The sequence below is a fragment of the Hyperolius riggenbachi genome, chromosome 1 (assembly GCF_040937935.1).
Source record: "Hyperolius riggenbachi isolate aHypRig1 chromosome 1, aHypRig1.pri, whole genome shotgun sequence".
Taxonomy (NCBI): domain Eukaryota; kingdom Metazoa; phylum Chordata; class Amphibia; order Anura; family Hyperoliidae; genus Hyperolius; species Hyperolius riggenbachi.
Genome location: NC_090646.1, coordinates 120,230,995 through 120,252,179, shown reverse-complemented (window position 1 = coordinate 120,252,179; position 21,185 = coordinate 120,230,995). Strand labels below are relative to the sequence as shown.

Here is a 21,185-nt window from a genome sequence, read left to right as displayed (position 1 = left end):
CGATAGTGGTCCTTTTAGTATTTTTACTCCGAGGTGTACCTTGTTTCATATAAGCCTTATGTACATTTCACAGCACAAGGGCCGCTTTATTGGAGCTAAAGAATAAGCTTGTAATGTGTTAATGAGCCATTTATAGCATACAATTTGCAGGACTGAATCTGATTTCACATCGGAACCTCCAGCAATTCATTGAGTCAGACGCTAAAGCAGATGCGTGTCTTCCCAATGCAGAAGATGCCAGCAGACCGGTACAGCCAAGGAGAGGGGCACAGTGGACATTACTTTTTTGCTTTGCCTGCTGAAGGGCCAAAAATAATACAATTTAAATGGCAATCTAAAAAATGATTGAAAAGTGCTGCTCTACTTTTCCGTCCTTCTGGGACCAACGGTGTCAGAACTGTATTATTATTATTATTATTATTATTTTTTATTTATATAGCGCCAACATATTCCGCAGCGCTTTACAAAGCAACTGTATAGCATAGAAAGTTGAATTACAATACAAATTGGGCATTTTCCTATCCAGCATTTGCAGATTCCACCAACCAAATCAAACAGCTGTGTAAGTGTTGTACCGCACACCTTTGTGGTGCTTAAATACATTTCATGGTTGCTCAGACGCATTTCATGGGCTTCTCTACCTAAGAAATGTTGGGCATGTTGCTACTATTCGCTTAACTCTGAACAACCCCACCCTATGATGCATGGACCTCCCCCTTACTTTTTAACCTGATCCGATATTCCCAACTTCCCCGTATGGTATGGCCCAGCATTCCTTATTAAAGCCTAATCTGATACTTGCTGCTCTATACGGCTTCAGAGCGCAATCCACTGGCACTCAAACATTAAATCAACTTCTAGCAATACTAGAACTGATACTGCATCCTCCTGCTCTACACATTCTTCCCTCTGCCCAGCATATAGTTTGAAATCTCCCATGTCTACAGCCAGAAACTACACAAGTGCAGCGATACGGGTTGATTCACTAAATCTCAGAACCATTGCCATGTGCAGATAGTGTATGGCAACCTTACCAGTATTCACACAAGTACAAACACAAACGTGCTCCTTGCTTCTATAAGGAACATTACGCAAACTCCTGAAAGTGCATTTCAGTGCTGCGTAATATGTTGGTGCTTTATAAATACAATAAATAAATAATAATAATAGCAATTTTACCGGGGTGTAGTGAATTAACCCCATAGCCCTGTGTCACTGGCTTGGAGGATTAAGCGGAGGGCATGTAAAGGGTTACAATGTTAGGGGGAAGAGGAAAAAAACAATGTAAAACTTTCCTAGGTTTCTTTGTTTACCTTAATTTTTTCTCTATTCCTTGTCCTCCTGCAAAAGCTTTAGGGAAAGGAGTTGGGGCTGAGACTTCTCTACTCTCGATTTCTTAAAAGGAATGGTACCCCATTTAAAGAAGGTGACCATTAGGGAAGGACAATGAGATAAAAAAAAAAAATCAAAAAAAAAAAAAAAAAAAAAAAATCAGACTTTCATGCAAAATTTATGCTTAATGGAATTGGGCCAATTCATATTAACATTAAGGTAAAAATGGATTGGCCCAATTCGGAACCTGCCTACAGACTGCATGACACTTACATACGTTGAATTTTTAAATCTCACCGATTACCTGCAGGAACCAATGTCTTACAAAACAAGACAGAACACCTGCACAGATGTTCATAGACAACAAACTCCATGAATAAACCTCATTATGGGTTTCCATTGCTCCTCCATACCGTGAACAGCATAGTCTGGTTCTCCTCCATGTCCGTGGGTTGAACACTGTTCTGCTCCTCATTTAGGTTCTCCAAGTCCAAAACACTGTCCTCCTCCTCAAATGATCCTGGAAGGCTGCTGTGGCCATCATTCCAATCCTTGTGAAATGAGTTACTAGTCCTCAGGCCCGGCTGAGAGTAAGATTTCCGCATTGGTTTATTCCTCTCTTCATCGTTAAACGTTGACTGAAACACAGATCGCAGTTTGTCCCCAAAGGATATTCCAAGGCTAGTGTCAATGAGTGGAGCCGGAGAGTCCACATCTTTCTTTTTGGTACAGCTGACGTGGTTGAACTTGTCAATACATTCGTCAATCAGAGCAGGCGGAGCCTTCTTGTGAGCCACCATCACACGTCCACAGAAGAGCACCTCAAACTTCTTTGAAAAAGAGTCATCTCCATTACATAAATGGGAATGAATTTCCTCCTGACGGGCTAGTTTTCCTGCTTGTCTGATAGAACCAATTATTTCAGGCACCTATAAAGAAGCATAAATACAGATCACTTAGCTTTCTATAGGCACATATATTTGTGTAGCAGTAAATGCCAACATGCAAATTAAAGAGGAACTGTAGTGAAAATAACATATGAATAAAATTGCATTTTTTTTTTTTACAATGTTCACTTATGAATTATTCAGTCAGGGCCTGTTTCCACTAACAAAAGACACGAGAGCGGCTACCTAGCTGCATCGCATCCCTGCCAATGGCACCCGTGTCACTTCCGCATCTCCTGATGCAGAAGTGTATGGATGGAATGACAGGCGGATTGGATCGCTCTGCACCGCACGCAATGGAATGGATATATCCACCACTCAAGCCCGCTGTCTGGGCGTCACCCTGGACTCCACACTCTCCTTCACTCCCCACATCCAAAACCTCACAAAGTCCTGCAACTTCCACCTTCGTAACATCTGTAAGATTTGCCCTTTCCTGACCTCTGCCACCACCAAACTCCTCATCCATGCCCTCATAATTTCCCGCCTCGAATACTGCAATGTCCTGCTGTCTGGTCTCCCTATGACCCGAATAGCCCCACTGCAGTTCATCATGAATGCGGCAGCCAGAATTATCCACTCCTCCCATCGCTCCACCATGGTGTCTCCCCTCCGTGAATCCCTCCACTGGCTTCCTATCCAGTCCAGAATCAGATTCAAGATGTTGTGTCTGACCTACAAATCCGTCCACAAAACCTGTCCAACCTACATTTCTGATCTTACTCAGAGGTACACACCAAGCCGCTCACTCCGCTCCTCCAAATGAACATCGCCTGACCGCCTCCCGCATCACCCAGTCCCATGCACGCCTCCAGGACTTCTCAAGAGCCGCTCCAACACTATGGAACTCCCTACCTCCACCCATTATTACAGCCCCCTCTTTCAACACCTTCAAGAAGGCCCTCAAAACTCACCTTTTCACTCTGGCCTACCACCCCTCACAATTGCTCTAAACCCACAGCTGAACTCTGGTCCCCTACCTCTAGTGTCACTACCTCTCCCTCTAGATTGTAAGCCTTTGGGCAGGGTCCTCCTCCTTTTGTGTCCTACCTGATCATGCATCTCCATTACTGTAAACCCATGCTATGCATTTGAGTGAACCTAACTTGCCTAATCTCCATGCTCCATCCAGTGACTGACTAAGCATTACCTTGTACTCATACTGTGCTGTGTGATCTGGTTTTCTTGTATTCCTGTATTGTCAAATTGCTGTATGTTACCCCTAAATATTGTCTGTAACCTAAATTAATGTCCAGCGCTGCGTAATATGTTGGCGCTTTAAAAATACAATAAATAATAATAATTGCCAAGCATTGGGTTTAGGACACCTGCAGTACGATGCGGCTATGTAGTCGCATCACACCACTTCTAGTAGAAGTGGGCCCTTAGCGGTTTCCCATTGTAAATCTTACCTCTCCCTGATTTAATCAGCTACTGATTGGGATAAAGTTGAATCCTTGGTTAAAGTTCCACTTTAAAAGATCTATAACCACTACTCAGCTAAACTGCCTCCACAATCTCATCCAACCTTTTATGCTGGGAATACGCGGTGCGTTTTTGCGGCTCAATTCTGCCGCCCGATCGATTCACCGCTCAATTCTCTTATCTTCCATTCGTTTTTCTTATCTTTTCCCATTGTTCCCTATGCAAAAGTCGAGCACGGAATCTATCGGGCAGGAGATCAGACATGTCGGAAATTATCAATAGAGCCAGCTAAATGGCTCAAAAACGTACCGTGTATTCCCAGCATTAAGGTCAACCCCAACTGCTTGTGCACATTATTCATTCATGTCTGATCAACAAACAAATCAGTTCTACACAGATCACACCTTGTGCATGTTGAAAACCACAGGCGGTGCTCTGATACAAAAAAGACTGCAACTAGTTTGTGATCCATTTCCATAGTCAGTCGACAAGGGAAAAATGGATCAGAATGATCGATTGCCTCATATTACCCTGTAAGGGACAGTAGGCTCATCCTCTATACACTGAAATAATACTGAAGACAACATTAGCTCTGAGTAATGGAGTTCCCCAAACTACACACAAAAATGATATAAATACAAAAAGTGCTGCAACACACAACAGGGAAAAAGCCCATTTGACTCTTGGGCTTTTGGCACTGTACCAGATGTAGAGAGAAGGAAGGTTTTTTGCACGGTCAGGGCCTGAGCCCACTGACACAGTTGTGTCCGCTTTTCAGTTACACATCAATGTTACAAATGCTGAAAAGTGAATAGAAGCAGACAACTGCATCAGTGAGCTCAGGCCCTTGGCATAATGCTGGGTACACACGGTGCGTTCCCGCACTCGATTTCCGTCGATTCGTTTATTTCCGACATGTCCGATTCGCGGTCGCTGGATCGTTAGGTCGATTTGCCATTTTTTACATGGCATTCGACCTAAAAATCATCGAAATGCGCTCGGAAATAATCAAATCGCTGGGAATTGAGCGGCGCATTAGATGCGGGAACGCACCGTGTGTACCCAGCATTATTAGAGTAGGACTCTGTATTGGGGTCACTTCGGCACAATCTCAGAGATTAAAGGGTTTAGTTAACACAAAAAAAACTAAAAATAAAAAAAATTAAAGAAAAACTTTCTTGGGGCCACTTTTACAGGGGTTGCTGCTGTTGGCTGGAGTGACGTGGTGGGATGGCGCAGACACAAGATGACTGCAGGGGGCTGCAAGAAGCCCCAGGTAAGTTAAACTGCTGTTTTTTTTGTGTTTTTTTTAACTTAGGTTTTCCTTTTAGCGCTTGTAGTAATGCTGTACAGCGTGACCAAGAGTCCCTGTTGCTGCTCCTCCCCCCCCCCTCCCCCGGTTTGTGTTGCAGCCCTTTGTATTTATATAATTTGTGTGTGGAGATTGGGTAACTTCATTGCTGCATGCATACATTGCATAAAATTTGGTTTGTGCTGCTCACCCCTCCCTATATGTATATATTTTATTTTTATTATTTTTTTTAACACAAAGTCAGATGATAAATTAAAAAAAAAAAAAAAGTCAATAAGACAAAGTCACCACAAGATCTTTCAGATGAGTATTTGTCCAGTAGTTTCAGCCAAGAATAGTCAAACAAAAACCGCTGAAGCATAAGAAAGCTGGGACAGGGCTTTTATGCTAAATGTGGCACAGCGCTGGCTTCAGTACCGAGTCCCCAGCAGTCCGAGTGCTTGAGAAAGTTCTGCTGCCTTTGCTGTACCCCTGCCAAGAGGTCTGTGCATGCTCTTCCCACAATCCCACTCACCCTCGGCAAAAAGGGCAAAGTTAGGCAAAAGCTGATTATACTACATGAACACAAAAAAAAAAAAAAAAAAAAAATACCAGACAGATGACATCATAATTACTTTGGTCTGAGCTGCTCACAGAACAAGAACTGTACCAAACTGTCCAAACATTAAGATAATAGCGTAATAAGATAATAGAACTGGGAAGAGCCACACACAATGCCAAAACTAAAGACAAAGGCTGTGTTTTATTAGTAGCAGTTTTAAAACAAAGAACCTGTTTTAAGAGGTCTGTTTATTTTCCAAACTGCCAAAAGGCAAATCTATTAGATATAAATACATGCATGGAAATCTGTGGGCATCAAAACAGTTCTCAAGTCACCCACTACTGTTTTGTGTTCACAAATCTAGGATACAGTCGCTCATGTGGAGTAAAGTTTTCAGACAGAACTACACAATGGTCAGGTAGTCCAGCCCGTAAGCCTACCGGCTGCCGCAAACGCTATTCAGCTGCAATTTAATGCATCTGTATGGCAGTATTTGTAATCCACTGCAGATCAGCGTTTGACACGTGGTGAAAGCAGTAGAGTGTTGTACCATGTTAGCCATCAGCAAAAGCAATGAGTTTTAAATCAGAATGATACCATTTATTGGCTAACTTTGAGATGAATAAACAGTAAGCTTTCGGCTAATAATAAGCCTTCGTCAGACTTGGTTTCACATGTGGTGAAGTTACCCAGAATCAAAAGAGTGTGACAGGTCATGTCTGAGCAAGGCCATGTTCAGATGTGACAAGGGTTTCTTCATCTGTTCTAGGAAAAAACAAAACTATCTTTATAGAGGTTCAAGTTTCTTCACAACCTGAACTACAATGACATACTGTACTTACACCGGCATTTTCCCTACCCTTTCCATTGCAGGTTTTATAGTTTTACTGGGACAGACAACTTGCACGACTGTGTCAGCCGTTAAAGAGATTGGAGTGGTTACTCTCAATTTTTCAAAACACTGCACACTTCCGAATTTACACGAGGGGGTTGAATCTATCCACTTTGATCAATGAAAGGGTCACTGCAGTACACTGGAACAAATTTAGGGATGCCAAGCAAGAGATTTTACATCATCCGTTATACACACTTTTGCGACATTGGGGAAAAAAAAAAAAAAAGTACAATTAGGCCATCCCCATCACATTGCCAAAAACTAGATACATATGACCATGCAGGAGAGTGGGCCGACAGGGTCATATGCATAGCATGCACACCCTCCCCCCCTCCCTTTTTCCACTCATAGCCACCACTTACCCAGTGACACACTACCTGCTTGACAGGAAGAACATCACAGGGATCCCTCCGCCACCAAATGTAACATTTCTGCGTTGCCCATTGACACCCATGCAGCGCCGTGGAAGTAGCATGGTAACGCAGTGTTGCGGCAGGTCGGCGGAGAATCGGACACTTTGTGCACAATGCGAACCAGTTAGTGTACTGAGCCCCATAGAGACTTTCTTTCCTGTTGCATTACATTGTGTGCAGAAAGGGTAACGCAACTGTGATGATCCGCTCAGCTGGCTGCACAGGCAGACAGCTGTTTGTCCATTCCTCTAGTCTGTGGGCTGCAGGTCTCTGGAACAGAGACCTGTCTTTCCATTGCAAGTTTCTGTTCTGTTCTCTTGCTGGGGAATTTGCATACATTCGTTATGCAAATCCCCTACCTGCCTTCTTTGATGACTGGCACTATAAGAGCTTTATGTTTCCCAGAATGCTTCGCTGGACATTTCCCTTCCATGCTTAGTTCCTGATGGACACTGCTGGAGTGTCAGCCATTGCTATCTAGTATAGTTAATTCCTGGGGGTTGCTTTAGGCTCCCCTTCTAGCCCAGTCAGGTTGTATTATCTGTATTGCCTGTTCTGTCTTGTCTTGCCTGTTTGCCATTGTCCTGTCCCTATGGTGGTTGACAGGAAATGGTTCTGATCTATGTTCTTGGAGTATAGCTGGTGCAGCGGTTGCTACCAGCTATCTCTTCTGTTCTGTCTTCTGGGATCGCGCTAGCTACTTTGTGCTAGCGCTGGGGATCCTTCTGTTCTGTCTCCTGGGATCGCGCTAGCTACTTTGTGCGAGCGCTGGGGATCCTTCTGTTCTGTCTTGTCGGCCGCGATTGCGCTGTCACCAGCGGCGGTTGATAGCGAATCGTTCTGTCTTGCTGAGATCGCACTAGCCGCTAGCGTTAGCGGCTGTGGATCTTTCTGATCTGTGTTCCTGCTTGGATCACACTTGCTCTGGCGGAAGAGCGGTGGATCCTTCCTGCCTAGTTCTTGTTTTTCGTGTGTCTGTCTTGTCCGCTGCGCTAGCTACAGGCTCGGTGAGGTAACCGTTAAGCAAGCGCTCGCGTCCCCTGTTTCAGGTTTGTCTGTTTATGGTTAGTTAGGCGTGCTTGTCTCTATTGTGCTTATCACGTGGAGATCGCGCATAACCGCGTGCACTGTTGCGAATGAGTGCGGTGTTCGCAGTTAGCTAGCGTTATTTTCCATATCTCCTTATTGTATTTGCTGTGCCTTTGCTACCCTCGTATTCTATTCTGTTCTGCCTTGTGTCACGTCTCGCGATCGCACCTATCGCGATCGCGTTCCTATTTCGTATCTGCTGTTGTGTGTGCGCGGTCGCGGAGTGGCGACTGGATTGGCGCACACACATACAACCTATCCCTTTTGCTCAATCTCATTCGCAATCGCCTCTCTTGCGATTGCGTTCTGCGCTTCGTACAATTCCTGTCTGGCACTTGTGGAGGTACAGAGGATTTATTCCTCTGCACTCCCCAGCGCCATCTGCCGACAGGAATTTCCCTCTACAGGTGCGTAGCACCTTTTGCTGGGTTCCTGCAAATTATACGCTTGTGGAGGATCTCCGCCGTGTCAGCGCACGCGTTGTGCGCTGATCACGGGGAAAGTTCCACAATCGTGACAGCAACACAAAGAAAGTGGCCTTATGGTTGTTTTGTTTTCACTTTACGCCAAACTGTATACTATTGCCATGGTTTCCAGCAGCAACAAAAAACTAAAAGAAAAAAAAAACACAACCCATAACTACTGCTGCAGGCTGAAGTTGAATGATTATATACAACGACATTCAATTATGACATGACAAACATATATAATTTATATCATTACTATGTTAATGTAAAATGGAGTAACCCAACACAGTCTTAAATTTAGCTTCCTTACACTAACGGTCTTCAACTTTTTCCTAAACACATGCAGGATTAGGAGGGAACTGCAACAGGCAAAGCAGCGAGGTTCTCCTGCCAACAGTGTATATCCACCGCCAGGAAGATGAGAGAAATCATCCTACTGTATATAATAAATGTCACCACATACAAGACACAGCTTAGAAACGAACACATGATATGGAAAGTCACAGCATAAACGGGAGGCGAATCTCTTCACTTCCAGCAAGTGGTGTCGCCTTCCAAAACAACCTTTAATACTTTACAGAAACCTGGAGCAGAACGTCTGCAATTCATCTTCCGAATGGTTTATTGCGTGAAATCAGACAATATTCGGGATACTGGAAGAACACCGACTGTACTGCCAGAAGCAACATCAAGACTACCAAACTGTAAACTTCAGGGTCTGATCAGGCATCGTTTGCAGATTAAAGCTTCTGCTTCTATAAAGCTTACAGCAGATCCCATTTCCAATATTTGCACTTACAGTATGTGTAAGAACTGATGTAGACATCATCAGCCTACTATTAAAACAGAGCAGATTGACGAAACAGCCATGTGACTAGAAGAGTGAACAGCATAAAGCCAATCTTTATTCCTAGGATTCATCAATACATTGTCACAGAGAGGTCAGGGGTGCCAGAATGGGAGCTGTAATTAGAGATAGTCGATGCGATGCTGAGCGTTCTAGATAACATAAAATAGTATGCTGCTAGGAATTGGGCCTACCAAAATGCATTTTCCTGTCACTTGTCACAGGCCAGTTTCAAGCTGCATATAGTTTGCACTAAATTTCTCAACATTTTATCGGTATGTACCCCTTTTAAAACCCTTCATTCCCCAAGTACCCCCTAGCATATTGAACATTATCACCAGTACCCCTTGACAAATATATATTTAATCGTAGTACATGATAATTGGTTCTAAACAATTTCCAAGCATTTACTATTGCTTTTAATTAGCTAATATACTAATTTGGTGATGTTTAACTAAGATTTATCATTTTCTAAAACTTTAAATGTATCATTCTTGGTTAATTATATCAAGCCCGAGTACCCCCTGGAACCATCAGAAGTACCCCCTGGGGTACGCGTACCACATGTTGAGAACCTAGGACCTAGACCATACATGTCAAACTCCAGCCCTTCAAATTTGCCCAGCATGTGGTTTCCCCACTTTGCATGGTTTGGCCCACTGTATACCACCAGCAAAGCTATATTGTGGGGTGAAGTACTAGATCACCAGAGAAGCCATATGGTGGAAGGGGTGGGGGGGGGGGGGGTCACTAGACATCAGGGAACTATTCAGGGGAGGGATGGAGGGCCACTAGAAACCGGGAAACTGTATCAAGGAAGGGGGCGCCAGACACCAGGGAGGGAGGTGGCTGGCCACTAGACATTGGGCTAAAACTGGGACCAAGTCATGAGCCAAACTCATTTGTATTGTAGTTTGACGCCCCAGACCATCTTTAGCTGTAATTCTTGAGTTCCAGGGGATTTACAGAGGGGATGTGACAAAAGCAAGATAACTGCACAAGCAGTGTCCATCTTTATCATTTACAGTTCCAATGCAACCAGCAGGGTAGAGGAAGAGTGAGTGCAACACCTGGACAAGAGTATTGGGGGGGGGGGGGGGGGGGAATGCGCAGCACACCTGGTCCAGGAATCTCTACAGCAGCGTTAAAGGCAACTTGAAGTGAGAGGAATATGGAGGCTGCCATCTTCATTCTTGGATACACAGTGACCGTTGCCTGACTTCCGTGCTGATGGCTCTGCCTGGAATACTGTAAGTCACTGGCCTAGAATGAGCATGCAGTTCAGGACCTGACTCTGGTCTGACTACACTAGCTGTTTGACAGCCAGGCAATGTGCACGGTTCATAAGTAAATGAATATGGCAGCCTCCATATTCTTCTAAATTCAAGTTCCCTTTAAGACAAAGGGGTCAAGACTGAAAAGAAAAAAGGATTTCAGGTTTTTTTTTTGTTAACCTTTCTTACCCAACCCCCCCCCCCCCAATCTACAAAATTAACATAATTCAAGGTGTATTTCTTATTCATAAACAAAAAAAAACCGCAGTCTTCCTAACAAAAACTGTAAAATGTTAGTAATTTTCATCATCTTGACAAACTATACTCCAAAGGCCCCCAATGCAGCTAGTCTCTCATGCAGCAGGAAAAAGACATGGTAGTCCATACTGCATAACCATAGAGTAAACACTCCCAGAAACCATACCACAAAAAGCGCAGATTCCTGTCAGGTGGGGGGTGCCAAAACCTTAAGGCTCGGAAACACGTGCAACATGGCCGCGTGTGTACAATGTTGTTTGAACGACGTGTACTTGTTTTGAATGCGGCCATATCGTGCAGTCCGTCTCTTTGCTTGCGTGTGCAGTATGAAAATTATTTGGTCGTTCGGTTGATTGGTGTGCGGAAAATATAAATCTTGCAATTGCTTAGTTGTGCGATCGGTCACGTGGTTGGGTCGGTGTACAAGCCAAAATACTTCTTCAGTTTCCAGTACAAATACAGTTTAGACAATTTAATCCCCCAAAACATACAGATAAGTTACTTGCCTTCCACCTGGCCCTAAGGTGCGTAATTGGCCCTAAGGTGCGTACACACGCACTACTACAGAGAATGACGGGTCCGTCAGACCCTCCCGCTGGGCAGTCGTTCTCCCGACAGTAGTGCGTGTGTGCGCTGAGCGGATGGTTCAGAAACAGCCTCATCAGTCTGCAGACAGACTGTACACACGCACTACGGTCGGGAGAACGACCGCCCAGCGGGAGGGTCTGACCGACCTGTCGTTTTCTGTAGTAATGCGTGTGTACTCACCTATAGGCTACGATCCATACACTACACAATACATATGTAGACATTTGATTAATTTAGGGATTAGATTGTGAGCTACTTGGGACAGTTAAAGTGAACCTCCGGACTAAAAATCTACTCAGCAGAACTGAAAAGGCTTGGTGTTTCTTTAACAGTTTCACAGCATCAGAACTTTGTTTTTCTTACCAAAGCATCATTTTTAGCTGCATTTTTAACTAAGCTCCACCCATCAAAGAAAAAAGCCCATGCTTTTTTCCCTGATGCTGTGCAGAGCATGATGGGATTTCCTATGTTGTTATTCACGTTGCCTAGCAACTGGGAGAGGTGCTCAGGACACAGCACAGTTGGAACTGTGTCTCATGCTCCCTGTCACCTCCTTTCAACCAAAAAGAGGGCTGCCATCATGAAATCAAACATTTTCCTGTTCTTTTAAAACAGTGTGGGTAAGAGATTATATTACCTATCTATTTTAATTAACATAATGTAACTTAATGACAGTATGTTTGTTTAGGCTGGAGTCCCTCTTTAAGTGACAAGAGAATATACTCTGTACAGCGCTGCAGAAGATGCTTGTAGTTTAGAAATACTAATAATACTAATGGTAGAATTTTACTTTAAACAGCTCAAAAATTCCTGTATTTTTACAGCATTGCTACATCCTAGAAGATGAAAGTGGTTCATTCTAGAAAATGCCAAAGGAAGAGAGAGACAGACAGACAGACAATGTTGGAGCAGCCTAATATGAGGCACATTGGCTGAAGCAGCCGATGAGAAATAGACATGATTGCAGAACTGTGTCACCACTGAAGCCTCTGAGATACAAGAACAGGGTGAATATGATTTAACCAGACAGTGAGCACTCACAACTGGAATATCAGTTTTCAGTGAACACAGTTTAATGAATCATGCTACACTGAAGGATGTATGAGTCATATGAGAGAGGAAAGCCATACACAGCTGCAGCAAACCAAACTAAACCTCCACTAACATAAGTGACATAATCAGTCAACATTTAAGAGATACATTTTAAAATGGGGAACTGGGAGCTCTTACACAAAGGGGAAAAAAAAAAGCAGCAGCTGTCTTCTGACCTCATCTGGTTATCTGATTTAAAGGCCAAAGCCAGGATTTTTGTGTTTTTACTTCATATTTGGATAGTGTGCGAAGAAATTAGAACTCCTAATGGACTAATGTGCTCTGGCAGACTTCCTGAAACGGGCAAGTCTCTCATACAGGTACAGAGACAGAAGTAAAGAAACCATTCTATTCTCTAAAGGATGAGTTGAAGCCCACCTGTACTAAAAATAAATAGAGCTGGCCATACTTGGAGGTTCTTCAGAGCCCCCATATCCTCTGTGTCCCTTCAGCCTTGCCATCTCTGTGCTTATCCCTTCATTCAACACTTCAATGATGCATGTGCCCCCTACAAACACGCTCCCAGGTGGCCACGACTGGTGCTGCTCTTGGCATAGGCAGAGTTTGGATAGATTTGGAACCACGCATGCACAAGATGCATCTAGCCAAAGCTTCAGCACACAGCCATGAAGGGGTGCGCACTAAGAAAGCACGTGAGAGGACTGAGCGTGCGCCTTTCACACAAGAACGTAGAATGGGGTATAAAGCATGAAGATGGAGGAAAAGCCAGCTGAGGTTATGGGGCAATGAAGAATCCCCAGGTGTGGACAGCTCTGATATTTTAAGTTCTGGTGCTTTTTAAAAATAGGATTTCTCGTCTTTAGAACCATCAGGGTTAATATTAGAGTAAATATGGAAGAACACAATAGCCTCAAGAACAGGCGACACAGGAAAATGTCACCTGTGGCAACACACAGATGATAACGGCACACATCCGAAAGACATTTGTATCTCTTTCCTCCCCAAAACTAAAATTATATTTTTCCTTCATGACTTTTCACACCACTCCCAGCCTCCTTCCTGCCCAATGACACATGTCAGGTGAATTCTGACAAATCACCTCTACTGTGTCCCTAAGATATCCATTAATATTACCTACGGGTGGGCCAAATGTACCAAGAGCGAGACCCCAGAAGACAAAAGCAAGCTGCAGCCCACAGGAAGCTGTGGTGTTGAAATGACCCTCCCTAGAGTACAAAATGGTTGAAACAATGGTGCCTGCCATTAGTACAGAAAGCAAGAGAAAAATCTAAAGAGGATGATGCAGACAACAAAATATAGCTGTTGGTAAAGCTCAACTCCAACCCCCACCGCTTCCTGTTTAAGCTTCTGTATCCCACTTCAAACTGGGGATATTTTTACTTACATTGCATCGTTCACTGCAAGGTGCAAATATTGGTTTTCAAAACAAGAAAATTCAGAGTCATAGCTGAAAACGGAACAAGTAGTATATAATTTTCCTCGCTTGTTTGGAGGAGCTGTGGAAAGTCACAGGCATGAAAAGTTATGGAGGTAAAAACACTTCAGGGCAGCTTTACTTGGAGCAGTGAGACATGGGGCCCTGCAGAAACTTGTTTTTACTGAGAGAGGTGGGAGTCTGCCTGACTCAGAACTAGAGATAGGAATTCCACAACACAAACTGATAACTGCACTGAAGGGTGGTGAGATAATGAGGCCTGCTGGAAGGCTGTACTCCCATGACAAGAGACAACCTATTATATAAGCAATAGCAACACGTGAACTGGGAAGCCTTGCCTGGCTATACTATAAAATGAGTCACTGTAATAACCTTTGCACTGTGCAGATATGCAGTTCCTCTCAGCCACAACATGACAACTACGGACAGGTGAAGTGAAGAACATGGATTATCTTGTTCAAATGTACCTGTCAATATATTAGGCTGCAACTGAACAGTCTGTCCGTGAAGGAGTTATTTTGCAAGTAGAGATGATCAACGAGAATCAAAATTTTTCAAAACTGATGGAGATTTTAAACTTTTTTTTTTTTTTTTTTTTTTTTTTTTTACCAAAAATTAATGCAGATTGAAGGCAAACCTGAGGCAAAACCCAAGTGAAAAAAAACGCGTACATTTGAATACGGCGCTGGTAGACTTGGGCGCAGGATCCAGCTGTTAAATGGCTGGTCCTGCTTCTGCACAAGTCCGGGGCGTTTTAATTACTATTCCCCCTCCAGGCCGACATGGATAGTGGGGGAATGAAATAATTCGGCTTCCAGCGATTGCTGGAGGCCGAATTATTGTGTTTTTTAAACAACTTCGGCTCCGTCTTCTGACGGAGCCGACCTTCCTCACTGAGCGCCGCTATAGACTGATTCCCATTACAGTCTATGGCGGCGCTGGCTGCGCCCAAAGCTAGCAGCGCTGAAAAGCACTGCTCCGAAAAAAACAGATACTTACCTGAGATGAGGAAAGCCTCTGGATCCTCCAAGGGCTTCCAGTTTCCTCCTCACTCCCACCTCCATTCGCCAGGATCATCCTTTAGTCCCTGGGCGCACTTCCCGTCTTACATCCGTACTGTGTGGATGAATGGCTTTGGCTTTCTCCCCATACTTGCACAGGAGCAGTACACAGCTGTGCTCATGTTAGAAGGGGTGTGTGGCCACAGGAATATATCCGACAAGAGGTTGTTGGATATGTTCAGAGGGTCCTGGTTAGTGGCGGTGGTGCTGAGGAGGACATAGTATATAGTCTCCAGAGGCATCCCTCTAACTAGGCAAGTATCTGTTTTTTCACTTCTATTTTACCTGGGGTATTCTTTAAAAATGGACCAATGGAATGGTATTTTTTCAACCCTCCATTGCAGATGTCTTTTTTTAACCCAAATAACTATGAGACTATGAAAGTATGGAAAGATGCCACTGTGAGATTTTATTGGTCTATTCACCAATATACATTTGCTAAAAATTATAATAGTCATTTATTTTCATTGATCATACCTTGTGGGAAACTAGGAGAGTACCTGCAGCAGGCATGTGGGCATCTGACCATGAAGCAATGGAAGAGGATGACTGGATCTGATGAATCGTGCCTTCTTTAGGCTACTTACACACCAGGACGTTGCGTTTAGGGGACGTTATAGGGCACATAACGTGCCCCTAACGCAACGCCTGGTGGTGTTGGAGCAGGACGCTACCAAGAGCCGCGTTACAAGCAGCTCTAGGTGCGCCTGCTCTGTCGGAGGCGCTGCAGAGACCACGTGAGCGGAGCTGTCCGCATCACGTGGTCCCGCCAGCCAATCAGCGGCTGCTCCAAAGAGTAAACCCTGCAAGTGCAGTGAATGCCAAGTAGCCATGTGCCTGGCTACGTAGTGGCCTCTCCCCGCCTCCTCTCCGCCCCTAAAATAAAAAAAAAATTTTTAAAAAACCACCCGTACTGAGCATGTGCAAACAGTCTAACGTGGCTTAGCCGCGTATAAAGTACCGCAAGCAGTACGTTGTCTTGACGTGAAGCGTTACTGTGTAACGCACCGTGGGCACTGTGAAAAGCCCATTGATTTTTCATTGCTGTGCGGTGGGGGTGCGTTACAGGCTGCTCTAACGTGCGCCTGTAACGTCCCACTGTGAAAGCAGCCTTAACCTCTAAATTCCCACAGCGAAACATCTGTGGGTTGTACTGAAAAAACCAAGTCCAATCTATGGACGACTCTCTAATGTTTTGGCTGATCAGAGGACTGTCCTTTACAAAATCTTACATCTGTGTTTATCCGGCTGAAAAAGATAAAATAAAAAATATAATATCAAAAAGGTGCCTTCCACAGCAACCTGTGTGATGGCAGCACTCATTTCCTACACGGTTCTCGCTGCACTCTGGCAGGAGAAAGGAGCACAGGAGAGCATGAAAAATTCAACACGCAGTGAATAATTCAGCCTGGTAAAATCCACACAAGTGATACAGAAGAGTTCTCAAGGAGAAAACAAACAAACAAACAAAAAAAAAAAAAAGTAGAAACCCCCCCTTCCCCCCCAAAACTTACAATACATACAAAACAGGAATGATTTAATAAAGCGTTAATGAGTTTTTTTTTAATAGTCTTAAAGGGATACTGTGGGGGGGGGGGGGGGGGGGGGTCGGGGGAAAATGAGCTGAACTTACCTGGGGCTTCTAATGGTCCCCCACAGACATCCTGTGCCCGCGCAGCCACTCACCGATGCTCCGGGCCTGCCTCCTGTTCACTTCTGGAATTTCAGACTTTAAAGTCTGAAAACCACTGCGCCTGCGTTGCCGTGCCCTCACTCCCGCTGATGTCGCCAGGAGTGTACTGTGCAGGCACAGACCATACTGAGCTTGTGCTATACACTCCTGGTGACATCAGCGGGAGCGAGGACGCAGCTGCACAGGCGCAGTGGTTTTCAGACTTTAAAGTCTGAAATTCCAGAAGTGAACCGGAGGCGGGTGCCGGAGCATCGGTGAGTGGCTGCGCGGGCACAGGATGTCTGCAGGGGACCATTAGAAGCCCCGGGTAAGTTCAACTCATTTTCCCCCGACCCACCTACAGTATCCCTTTAAGTCAGGTGGCAGACCTTAGTTAACTTTGCTGAGGCGCGGTTCAATCGAAACATAACAAACCAAAAAGAAAAAAAAAAAAAAAGGTATCACTCTTCAGAACAGAGAAAAGTGTGTAAACATGTCAACATATTGTACCGGAACTGTTTAGACTGGGGAGAAGTTATCCCGATACAATCACATAGCACAAGGTTTGGGTTTAAGTCAATGGAAGCACTAGAAAAATCAGGTGCCAAACGTGGGGAGGTTATAACGTACACTTGAAGCCCAACATCTGTGTTTGGAGGAAAAGTCAAAATTGCATTAGGTGGAGAAGAGGCACCCTGAAAGCAGTTATATTGCCAGTGTTCTCGCGATCAACAGATTGTGTCAGATTTGAAAATTGGATACAACCGCATTTAGTGGAAAACCGCTCGTGCGATAGATGCCTCCGATTGATAAAACCCCTCATGTCCGATATTACTCCCAATCGATCCTGTGCTCGATTTTCCATAGAAGTGAATGGAAAAAGATAAGAAAAACTAGTGAAGATAAGAGAATCGAGCGCAACATCGAAAGGAAAAAAACATTCCTGTTGGAAAAATCGCATGGAAAATCGTACCGTGTGTACCCAGCATTAGGAACTTTGCTTTAAAGAGAATCTGTATTGTTAAAATCGCACAAAAGTAAACATACCAGTGCGTTAGGGGACATCTCCTATTACCCTCGGTCACAATTTTGCCGCTCCTCGCCGCATTAAAAGTGGTTAAAAACAGTTTTAAAAAGTTTGTTTATAAACAAACAAAATGGCCACCAAAACAGGAAGTAGGTTGATGTACAGTATGTCCACACATAGAAAATACATTCATACACAAGCAGGCTGTATACACCCTTCCTTTTTAATCTCAAGAGATCATTTGTGTGTTTCTTTCCCCCTGCAGCTATCTTCCACTGAAGTGTCAGGCTGTTTCTTCCTGCAGAGTGCAGACAGCTCTGCCTGTATGTAATTTCTCAGTATGTGAAAGCCCAGCCAGGTCAGAGGAGGATTTATCCAGCTTGTAAAAGATAAGAGAGAAGAGAGAAGCTTCCCTAATCTAAATAATACACAGGCAGTGTGCAGAGAGGGGCCTGGAGGGGGGAGATGCATCACAGAACCACAACACTGAAGAACTTGGCAGCCTTCCAGACACAGGCTGACAAGTCTGACAAGAGAGAGATAAGTTGATTTATTACAGAGACAGTGATAGTAGAACGTGCTGCAGTAAGCCAGAACACATTAGAATAGCTTTTGAAACTTGTAGGATGATAAAAAACAGGATGCAATTTTTGTTACGGAGTCTCTTTAAGTCATGAAAAAAAAGAAGGATTTTGTAAACTCAACTCAGAACTGCTCTAAAAGATAAACAACAGCATAAAATCCTTTAAAGAAAAACATTTTTGCTACAGCTGATACAAATCCTGCAATTAATCTGCAGTGTGTCTAAAGCCACATACAGACATCAGACCATAGTCTTTGGAAAATGAAAGATCACAGACCAATCTTACCACCCTTCCTGTAGTATAAGAGCCATACTCTACACCCTAGTTTCTCAACGTGTGGTACGCGTACCCCAGGGGGTACTTCTGATGGTCCCAGGGGGTACTCAAGCTTGATATACTTAACCAAGAATAACAAATTTTGTGTTTTAGAAAATGATAAATCTTATTTAAACAACACCAAATTAGTATATTCGCTATTTAAAAGTAATAGTAAAAGCTTGGAAAATGTTTAGAACCAATTATCATGTACTACGATAAAATATATATTTGTCAAGGGGTACTTGTGATAATGTTTACTATGCTAGGGGGTACTTTGAGTACAGGGTTTTAAAAGGGGTACTTGCCAATAAAATGTTGAGAAACACTGCTCTACACAGTCTATTCTATGGAGCTGAACTCCACATCAGACATAAATCTTTGCAAGATGCTGCACACACAGATGCTGTACAGACACAAAAGATCAGTATCTGCAAAAGATCCGTTCCTGCCAAAAATCCATTCCTGCAAATTGCAATGATAGTCTATGAGATCTGCAGATCATCATACACACAGGATTTAACTGACATTCATCTGCAGATCAGATCCACCAGGATGGATTTTCAGATCTGCAGAGGATTGTCTGATCTGCAGATGAATGTCAGTTAAATCATGTGTGTATGATGATCTGCAGATCTCATAGACTATCATTGCAATTTGCAGGAATGGATTTCTGGCAGGAACAGAACTTCTGCAGATACTGATCTTTTGTGTCTGTGCAGCATCTGTGTGTGCAGCATCTTGCAAAGATTTCTGTCTGATGGGGAGTTCAGCTCCATAGAAAAGACTGTGTAGAGTATGGCTCTCATACTACATGAAGGGGGTAAGATTGGTCTGTGATCTTTCATTTTCAAAAGATTATAGTCTGATGTGTGTATGAGCCTTAAGTCTTGCTTTCATAGAAGCAGACATATTGTTAAGATCCTGTGCTTTCAAATTACCTCTCTGCCATGGCAATCAGCTGAGGGATCAAATTACAACTTGGGATTAGACAGGCTAAACTCTCTAAGTGCATTTCTCTAGGTTTTTCTTCTGTCCTGTGTTAAGGTGCGTACACACATGCGACCACAGTCGTTTGAAACAATCGTTCCCGATCATTTCAAACGACGATCTTTAAAAAAAAAAAAAAAAAAAAAAAAAAAAGCAGCCAACGATCATTAAGTCTAACGGCGGATGAGCTAGATCGTTAAAAACGAACGATCTAGCTTGGCGGATTTTTTCCAACGACAATCATTTGCAAAAGTAGTACATCGTTGGAAAACGGTCGTTCGTTCTAGGCTTGACATGCGCATTTCGCTATTTCATTTCTATGCGCAAGCGCAATAGTTGTTTTAAGTGATGTAATGTTCGTTCTAATGATCAGATCGTTACACAGCTTTAAAAACTAACTTTACTTAGGAACGTTCTTTCGTCAATTAAAAGTTCGTTTGTCGTTCACAACGAACGATTGTTGTCGTATGTGTGTACGTAGCTTAAGTGTTCAGGTCCACTTTGACAGGGAACTCTAACAAGACAGTCATATATAATGGATGAACTACACCTGGACATATCTGATTCTGCAGCGTGCGCAGCCATTGTGACAATATCATTCAGGGATATTAAGCTGCGCTCGTATTGTTCACAGTGGCCTTTCAGCTTACCGTAATCAGTGGAGCAGGATATTAAAAGTAAACATGAGATCTGTTGTATTTGCTGCCTACCAACCTGCTACCTATACATTGCTTATAAGGAGTGGATTACTACAATGGAAGTATAAATACTGACTAGTTTCTACCACTGAAGTGTCATTTCCTGAGAACTGCATCTTTTGTTGAAATGAAAATACAAAGGGCAGTCATCCGTTCCAAATAATCAGTAGACTTCATTTAACAATGATCAGTCCATATAAGGAAGGAATTAACGTTTCCTAATCCATCTCTCCCGTACACCCCCCCCCCCCTCCCCCCAGCAGTCACATTTACATCTGCTGTGAGGTGGGGGGGACCAAGTGATATCGGTGCTCTGTGCCCAGGGGAGCCATGGGGGTCTCTACCTCCTTGCAGTACTGTGATAGGGGGGGGGGGGGATGGTTGTGTAAAAAACCTGGAAGGGTGTATGCAGTCCACGCTCTAGTCTCCTTCCTCATTGGGTCAGGTGCCCTAGCTATGCCCCACAACACATGCGCACGGGTGTAATATGCCATTATGCAGTGCAGCGTGGTGCCAGGTGAGGTCAGTCTGAGGGCTGGTTCACACTGGGGCGATTGTTCAGCGCTTTGCTGATAACTGGCAATCAGCAAAGCACTGATGCAATGTATCCCTAGGGATACATTCACACTGCAGCGGTTGCGATTTCTCTTAAATCGCAAACACGCTGCATGCAGCGCTTCGGGGGTGATTGCTCTGTGATTATCGTTCTATTGAACGGAAATCACAAGCACAAATCGTGGCAAATTGCGAGATTTGGGCTGCCAAATGGCGATTGCAGTAATGCACCCAATGTGAACCAGCCCTGACACTTTATCTAAAGGACCTAAAATGTAACTAAACCAATTCTAATATCAATCTGAAAGTCGCGTAACCTCCAAATATCTAAAGGATGAGAGAGACCTGGAGCCTGATGGGGCAAAATCATTGGATAAGTTGATTAT

At 43.8% G+C, this 21,185-nt stretch overlaps 1 protein-coding gene across 9 annotated transcripts in view; it reads right to left on the bottom strand.

Annotated features, from left to right (window-relative positions):
* The window catches only part of TBC1D1 (TBC1 domain family member 1), a 222,096-nt gene that overhangs the window by 128,872 nt on the left and 72,039 nt on the right, over positions 1-21,185 (bottom strand). For all 9 annotated transcript variants that reach the window (XM_068278440.1, XM_068278441.1, XM_068278442.1 and 6 more), the window contains one exon: positions 1,746-2,261. In XM_068278440.1, coding sequence (XP_068134541.1) covers positions 1,746-2,261 — 516 coding nt within the window. The remainder of the gene's footprint in view (positions 1-1,745; positions 2,262-21,185) is intronic.